This window comes from Acanthaster planci, linkage group LG01 (genome assembly GCF_054643075.1).
Source record: "Acanthaster planci isolate LZ-2023a linkage group LG01, COTS_SCS, whole genome shotgun sequence".
In the NCBI taxonomy this organism is placed as follows: Eukaryota; Metazoa; Echinodermata; class Asteroidea; order Valvatida; family Acanthasteridae; genus Acanthaster; species Acanthaster planci.
The window spans coordinates 19,351,331-19,360,347 of NC_141777.1; the positions used below are offsets into that span (position 1 = coordinate 19,351,331).

A 9,017-nucleotide genomic window follows, 5' to 3' on the forward strand; every position below is an offset into this window, starting at 1 on the left:
ATGGAGAATACGCTGGATATGGTGGGAAGTACTGCCTAAGTAGGGGAGGGAGATGGAACTAGGGGCCCTAACTCGTTGGCTTTGGGTATAGGAGACCCTTCGGCCGGGGGTAGATCTGGGATCTTGGGTCTTGACTTGGCTTGTATCCGTTACGTTGCAGCGCTGCGGTAATGTGGTGGAGTTCTTGGCTCAGGAATTCTTTGTCGTAGATGTTGTATGCCCTGCAAACAAGGGCCCAGTTGACAGACGACTTGATCTTGGGGTGGTGGAAGGACGTACTGTGGAGGTGTCTGTCCGTGTGGGTGGGCTTGTGGTAGACCGTGGGGGCTAGGCTGCTGTCGTCCTTTCTGGTCACCTCAACATCAAGAAACGAAATGTAGCCTTTACGTTCTTGTTCCATGGTGAACTGGATGCTGCTGTGAAGCCTGTTGAGGTGTTCCAGAAAGAGTTGGAGGTTGTCCTGCCCATGTTGCCAGATGACGAAAGTGTCGTCTACATATCGGAGTCAAACTTTGGGTCTGTGGTCTGATGTGTTGATGGCGAGCTGCTCAAATTCCTCCACGAACTTGTCAGCCAGAACCGGGGATATAGGAGATCCCACGGAGGTTCCACCTGACTGTTCAAAGAATTTGTCCCGCCAGCGGAAGCTCGATGAGTTGACACAGGTGAGGAGCAGGGGGGCCTCCTCTGGACGCTACAATGGGGCATAGCGGAACGTCTTCCTTGTGGATCTTCGGTTGTCCGAAGAACCTTGGGCACTTGGAATTGGATGGCCGGAGCTGTAAGCACACACTCAGGTCATGCAGTACCAGGATCCAGCGCAGCATCCATTGTTCCCACCTTCACTGTTCCCACCTCAACGCTTCACCGACCTAATCCCTACATCTGGATCCCTCTCTACACCATATAAGCTCCACTCCCAGTCAGAATCCTCCAGTCTCCCGATGACGGACAGAGTACATTGTTCGAAATGTCGAGTTATTCCCCGGTTCTTCTCAGAACCACACATACTCAAGAAAGAGATTGATACATGGTGCAACCGCAATCATTTTACTCATCTAGTTTCTTTCACCATGAAAACCTTCAAGTCTTATCAAAATACAATTACTGAAAAACACATGAAGGGTATACAGGCATGTAATTCGACTTAGACAAAAAACAAGTTTTTCAACTTCCAATGGCAAGAGTGCGCAGTGAAAAAAAAGGAAGAAATCAGCAGAGCCAAGGAAAAGTTGCATGCCTGCCTATAGCACCTGCAACCATGTGACTAGAAGAAAGTTACCCAAGTATCAAGGAAAGACATTATTGGCCTTGTAACACCCACGTTCCAGAAACTGAAAATGGATTACAGACAATATGCAAATTACTATGTGGTGTGCAGTTCCTGGGCCTTTTCCCCCTTTTTTTCCAAGAGGACCAGTGATACAGGCCTGGGGGCTTGAATTTTAGGGAAAAATATTTACTAGACCAAAAAGAAGGGTAACCAAATCCTAATGACAGAAAAGTGAAGTAATACATCTGAGACCTTTTACCGGTGTCTATGTAACCAAGAAGAAACCAGAGAAGGCTGTATGTGGTTCCTGTTTGTGACTACATGTGCCCTTAATTGAGCAGAAAATACTTTTCAATGCTTTCCAAATTAGTTAAATAACAAGGCTATTGGGCTTGTTAGTAACCGAAACCATGACAGCAGCACTGTGTTCCATGGTTATTTTTGGCCTCCAGACGTGGGTGTTGTGCAAAATGTACAAGAAAAAAGGTCCCAAGGTCCCTAGTCAGCTTTACATTACTAGTTTAAAACCAAACCATGAGGGGAGGGAGTAAAAATAAGTCGAAAATTCATATTTTTCCAACGATTTCATTCACTGATTTTACCCCACATTCATAATGACCCACACGATGAGGTAATCTGTCTGAGGTATCTGTGATTGGGTTTTACCTGCATCCTTTGGACACCAGCCTCTCCATGAATGCCAAGCCCCAGCTCAAAGTCCTGGTGGCCCAGATGGAACGAATGCCCAGCACCAGGCAGGCTGCAAGGGTACAAGCACACCCCAATGGTTCCTGTAGGAATGGATTAAGCAGACGCGGATGTTTCAATGAGGTTGGAGCAAGTTTGGTGGCGCTTACACGTCTACGCCTTCGCAGGCATATTATCCAAATTATGCAAATTTAATGCGGGTTAAATAAAAGGTATTTTTAAGTAAGCTTTAATTTTTTTATACTTTACTGTTGTAACGTTCTGTTTCTTTGATAGTTTATTGTTGCGTTAGTTTATGGCAATAAGACAGCGAAAAACCTTTCCTCAAAAATATTTTCAAAGAGCAAATTTGGGAACTGACCATGAAAGCAGCGTATTCCATAATTTACATCACATCAACACCAACTTACAAATACACTTAACTCCAAAAGAATTTCAAACACTTTCCATTCCTTGAAGAAGAAAAGAAATGTACACATAGTTAGTGTATGGAAAATTCATTGCATGGAGCGTGTTAAGGTTACATGTAGGCTTACAGGTAGGTTTCAGTCTAGGTTGTAGAGTTGGAAGTCTACGTGTGAATGGCCTAATTAGAACACCTGTTATACTGAACCGGGCAGCCAACATGGAAGGCTCAGTGGTGACGTGAGACTCTGCATTGGTAATCAGGAGGTACTGGGTTTGAGCACCACGCGAATATTCAACTCACTGTCCATAGCCTACCTGTGGATTGGACCGCTGATTGCACAGTCTTCACAATCTCTTCAAGACTTTGGCCTTCTTCCGCCATTGCCCCCGCAATCTTGTTTGAACAAGGGGAAAAACAGGGGTGAGAATTTGAAGGTACCAGCTGAAGCTGCCGGCACACGAGGTGGTGTTTGCTGCCTCAAATTGGTGACTTGGCATTGAGTCAGACTCAAGCCATTATTTCTCTTTCATTTCTTTCACACTTCGAACGAAAGAAACTTAAGGAGTTAGCGCAGGGTTTAGCCTTAGGGTATGCGTCCAGGCCCACAGCGGTAGACTTCAGAATGAAAATGTAAAGGAAATCTCCTCTAAAACATAAAAATTTACAAAACCTGTGGCTAGGTTTGCTAAACCTGCTGCTAGCTTCTTAGATGCTTATTCATTGGACACCACTGTATCTACAAAATGGATACTACACCTTGGGTACGGTTTGCTTCTTTGAACATAGAAAACACCACAGTGGGCAGCTTAATATGATTAAGCATTTACTCCCTTTGGGTGTTCTCTAGGCACCTTATTGAATCCAATAGAATACAACAGAACAGTGTGAAGCTTCTGCTCCATACTGTGCAAACACCCTTGGACGGTTAGAAACGTGATCTGAAGCAAGCTGAACCCAAAGAGAATCCAACGGATACAACACAAAAGGCCTTCTGTTCACTCCTCACATCAACCACATCCCAAAGAAAGTGACCACGGTAAAGTATCGCTGGGTTTGGCATGGTTGGGGTCAATACTCAATGGCCACCTTGTGGATTAATATGGTTCCACACAGCCCCCTGCGACCAGCTGTCTTGTCGTTACTTGTCAGAGCGCAGTCATCCCCGATGACCACCATGCCAACCCTCAGGCCTTCTGCTGTGGCCCTCTCGGCCGCCAGACCAAAGTTGAGCCGATCGCCGGTGTAGTTCTTGACAATGAGTAGCGTACCAGCTAAATAAAACAAAACAAAAAATTACACATGAAAGAAGGACACATAAGCAGAACACAAATTACAGACTGGGTTTCTGTTCTAAGGATAAATTTCCAATGTGCAAGAGATCCAGTGAGTCAATCAATTTTCTGCTTTGGTCTACAACCAAACAAAAAGGCAAACTCTGAGCAGAAAAGTGCACATTAAAGCACCACAGCCGTTGGTAACAGTGTCGAGGTAGGGACTTGTAAGTCTCAAGACCTGACGATGTGAGGAGGTATTTCGCTATTAAGCATGAGAGATGTCATTGTGAAGTCTTGAATAAAACATTCATCCAGTAATTTCTCCTTTGATATGAAACTGTTCTGACAATGGAATTATCAATGGAGTCTTGTATTATTTTCCCTTCAGGGTTAGTGTGATGAGAAGGTTGAATTCTAACAAATGAAACACTTTGCAGAACATTTTGCCTATTCAATGCTTTTTGAAACATACTTATGATAAATAAAGAAATATATAAATTCCACCAAGATTATCACACCTGAAAATCTTAAGAATAAAACAAGCAACTTTGTTAAAGAACTATTCCAAACAATTTAAATATTGATCTGTTTGACCTTGAAATGCCTAAAAAACTACATTGATATGTTTTTTAAAAGAAGGATCAATGCTAAACACGAGTTCCAAAAGAACTTATGCCCCCGACCTGGGTTGTTCTTGCCGACAGCTCTTATAGCCGCCAAGATGCTGTTGGGGGGCGGAGAGGTGAAGACAGACCCTGCAACAGCACCGCTCAACATACCCTGACCAACAAAACCTGGGGGAAGGGGGGGTTGGAGAAAGTTCATCAAATCATCTTCTCACACTACACTCAATTCAAAACAATACAACATCTTTCTTTCCCCTTCAAAACTGTTGTAGCACACTGCAGGGGTACGGAGTACTTAAGTGTGACCTCACTACGGACCATAAAGTGCAGTGCAGGCGGATGGAGTAGGCGCATGCGTCGGTTCACCCGCTAGTTCTCACGCTTATGCCTTTTACACGCATAATTGTGCCTGCGATGCATTCACTTCTATGGAAGAGTAATATTCGAATAGCTCTTTAATGCAGAACTTTAGGACTCAACAGAGCATGAAGGACAGAGGCACCTTGTGAGTTAGACATGTGCCAAGTCCCTCCTTTTAAAGGAAAATTGCGGCAAAATTCAGCTCAACTGGTTTTGATACAGATTACTGCTAGGGTATGTGGCAAAATTTACAAACAAGATTTAAATACTTCTTTCTATCAGAAGGGACGAATGGTAGTTTGTACATGCTTAGAAAAATTATTTCATCCATGCTTTTAGAGGGCGCCATGTTCCTTTTATCACACAAGGATCTCCTTGTAAAAGATCACAAGGAAAAGCACAAAAATTGTCCTTCAAAATTACCTATAAACAACATTTTGAGGAAATACTGGGCCATTTCTATTACTGTCCAAACAGGCTGCTAAATACGATAAACTCCAACAAAACATATGAAAGTGTGACATGAGACGCTACTCTTCTGCCTCGGATGACATCATGCTTTGGTTCAGGAATATGGAAACCATTAGCATAAAGACCAAAATGTTGATGTTTTTCTACTTTACTGCTTCAAAGGTGGTGGAAGTTAATAGTAATATTGCAAAAATGCCCCCCTACACGTATTCCAGTTAATGTCTCCTTTGAATGCAACAAAACTGTTTGGCACCTCTTTTGGGTCACTCTCATGACACTCGCTGACCTTCTGCCACGAGCCAAAACGACAACAAATCATCACTTAGTAAACAAACTTTACTACAGCGAAATTTCCAAAAAATTGGGCAAATGTTGGTGCAGAAATAGCTGTAACACTGGTTTCTGCCTTGGATGGTATCACACTTTCTCATAAACATACAAATTATTTGCAAAAACAATCAAAAGGCATACAAAAAGTCACTTAAAATAGAATATTAAATTAAAGTGGACACAAAGGAGCATTTATGAAAACTGTGGTAATTAAACAATTGCATTGTATGGGCTCTGGGAATGTTGGAACTGTTGGTTGGCGATGAACCATGGACAAGGGAGGAATTCCTCATGGTGTGTACTAAGCAATGGCTGGCTAATTAGCAGTTTCACATTTTTCTCATTATAATTACATTAGCAAGAAAACAAATAATCAATAAATTCTTCTTAAAGATTCCAAAATGACACTGGAACTGGTTTGAGGGGACGGAAAATTGCATTATCACAAGGACTGCATTTAAAGAATTTCATTTAAGTTAGGGCCTGTAATTTAATGTATTCTTGTTAAATCATAATGTGTCAGTTTTACCTGCATGAGCGGGCTCATGGCCGGAACCGCCACCGGACAGAATTGTGACCTTTCCCATCTTTTTGACCTCTTCAATATCCTCCCTGATGACCACACGGTGACCTTGGAGAAGTCTGAGGCCAGGCTGGCTGGCCACTAGACCCTCTAGCGACTGGTCTACGCAGGCATCCACGCTGTTGATGAGCTTCTTGGTGGTTGGGTCTGCCATGACTAGTTCACAAAGATCTACGGATAAAAATGAAAAAAAAAAAATCTCGCCCACTCATCTAACGAGCTCTCTTCCTTGTGCAACACAACCTAATTGTCCACCTATATTAATGCCGCACTGTGTTTTTTTCAGGCTTTTTAAAACATCATGCAACACTGGGCGTCACCAGAAATTTTTCAGGTGTGGGGGGGGACACTCATGTACATGGTCATTCCATGAGGTTGGGGCACAATTTGTGACGGTGTCAATTGTTACATGGGTTACGTAAAAATGAACAGCTATTTCCCTTCATGTGGATTCCAAACTGACATTGTTATACATCTTGCAAGGCTGAATACAGAGGTGTGTGTTATTTTGACAGAGTAAATGACCGACTCTACAGGTCATTACAGCTGGTAGAAGTTACCCATGTGACAAGGACACCGTCACAAATTGTGCCCCAACCTCATGGAATGACCCACATGTATGTAAAGAGGCAGCAGTCTCGGTGGCAGTCAATTCCAAGGTATTTTCGAGCAAGGTCGTGAGTATCATCTACTTTGTTATGCCGTTTTTTCCCATTTCGTTGCATTTTTTTTTTTTTTTTTTGTGGGGGAGGGTCAAAGTGCCCACCCACTTTTTTGCCCCTTCCTTCACGACGCCAATGGTTGATGGGTATAAATACATGTATTATGGTATGAAGTTCAACGGCAGATCTTAAACTAAATTAAATTCAGCGACAGACCGATGTGAAGTTAGTTCCTCGTGTGACGTTCGACATTCAATGTTGAACAAATAACCGTTTGATATTTGAACGTTGAATAAGTAACCGTTTGACATTCAGGATGCACATTCCTTAAAGTGATGGAGTGCAAAAGGGACCCTCAAAAAACCACATTTCGCTGTCATGCACATCCACACATCCTTACACTGCTGTACTTTTGAGGTATTTCCTTTGTTCCCGTGTACAAAACTCCCACACAGCACACAAAAAATTTGAAATCACTCCAATTTAAACCAAATTCACTTTCTTGGGTTGAAATTTTGACTGTATGTCCCTTATATAAAACACTTCAATTTGCGACAATTTTTACCCATAAAAAATTTCCCCTTTTTGAGTTATTTCCAAATATCAGTTTCGTGAAATTCTTGTAGGTAAAAACTGGCCTTGTGGGGTACTTCCCATTGTTCCGGCACCCAACAAGGCCCCATGCTTAACCGCATCCCCATGTACACTGTACCCAGTTTACATTGAATGCCTCACAGCCACACCACACTTTTCTCAAATCGAAATAAAATACATGTACTCAAACCCCATGCCCTGCCTGGAGATTACATTAAACCTGATGTCATTCTACTCCTCAATTGGAGATGATTCCTTGCAACCAGGGGCATGGGGTTCCTCTGGGTCAAACAAGCCCTTGAATGTAGTTGGCACAGTTTTTTGTCCCTTTTGCACTCCATCGCTTTTAGGCATTTGCATCCTGAATGTCAAACTGCTACTTATCCAACATTCAAAAATCACACATTTACTTGTTCAACATTGAGGGTATGGCCCTGTATTGAGGGTATGGCCCTGTTTCCCCCACTGGATCTGCCCATGGAGGAAGGGACCCTCCATGATCTGCCCTAGGTGCCGGTAGGGTCGTAGGGTAGAATATGGCCGTTTATCATGTTTATCATTCACTCATTTTTTAATGAGCACCAAAGCTCATGTCAATTTGTCATCCAATTAGTACCCTTTCCAATACATGTACATGCACCTGACATGGGTGTTAACCCTAACACTCCTTAATCCTCCAACAGGTGAAGGATTGAGGAGTGTTAGGGTTAAAAGATCTGAAAATGAAATGAAAAGGAAAAGCGAAAGAAATTTTTAAAAAATTCATATAAAGGGCCCAGTTTTCAATGGTACGCGTTTTCGACATAGGTTTTTTTTTCAAGGAAAACAAAGCCCGAATGTTATAGGAGCCTAGTAATTTCGCACGTGAAGTTTTTATGGTTGGTTGAGCATCTAGATGTCATGCATTGTGCATGGTTGTGAACCGTGGTTTGGCTTCATACAGTGTATGTGTGATGGCATATATAGCTCCTTTGGTGGGAATACTTTCTTCATGTTGGTCAGTTTGAAAAAACCTTACATCGTCGAAAACCGTCACGCAGGGATATATTTGTTGAAGGGTCCTTTCCTTTCTATTTATTGACATATGACGAGACCAAAGACAGTTGACTTTGCCATTGTAAAATAAGAAAAGATAGGCCTAGTTTCACCATTCCTGCAAAAGTGTCTGAATCATAGGCTACCCCAGATCTATGTATCCAAACCATTCTCACCTCAACACTTGTCTTATAATGGGATAAAAATGGGTGTATTTCCCATTTAACAACTCAACTCCGATTAGCTACTGCTGGCAATCAAGCACTTGAAGCAGGCACCTTTCCCTTTAAATGTAGCGCCCTCCATTGACTTGAGGTGAAACCGCAGACTACGGTGGTTAATAATTAAAATTGGTGCCCTCACAAGGTTAATTCTCAAAGACAAAGTAACTGGTCACTAACTCATGTGAACTGAGTGGACAAGCAGTCTTATTTTGGCAGATGGGTTGTCGTCTGTTTCGCACTAAATGATATTTTATTGATCTTTGCAATTACGCGACTCAGTGAATTACAGGAGGCATCATTGTTGCAAATGTCAAACATTTTAACGTCATTCTGAGATATAAAGGAGTCTTTAAGGGCTGTTACAAACCTACCGTCAGAGGTCCAATTGTAAACACAATTAAAGCTTTTACAATACACGACCATGGAAAACGTGCTTATTGTAACATTACAGACAAAGCTGCCACCGGA

At 42.4% G+C, this 9,017-nt stretch overlaps 1 protein-coding gene across 1 annotated transcript in view; it reads right to left on the reverse strand.

Moving 5' to 3' along the window:
- The window catches only part of LOC110988379 (triokinase/FMN cyclase-like), a 25,376-nt gene extending 16,754 nt beyond the window's left edge, over positions 1-8,622 (reverse strand). The window contains exons 1-6 of the mRNA XM_022251817.2: positions 8,502-8,622; positions 5,981-6,205; positions 4,348-4,458; positions 3,477-3,661; positions 2,705-2,783; positions 1,940-2,064 (exon numbers count right to left, since the gene is read on the reverse strand). Of these exons, the coding sequence (XP_022107509.2) occupies positions 1,940-2,064; positions 2,705-2,783; positions 3,477-3,661; positions 4,348-4,458; positions 5,981-6,188 (708 nt within the window). The 5' untranslated portion in view covers positions 6,189-6,205; positions 8,502-8,622. The remainder of the gene's footprint in view (positions 1-1,939; positions 2,065-2,704; positions 2,784-3,476; positions 3,662-4,347; positions 4,459-5,980; positions 6,206-8,501) is intronic.
- Positions 8,623-9,017: the final 395 nt, after the last annotated feature.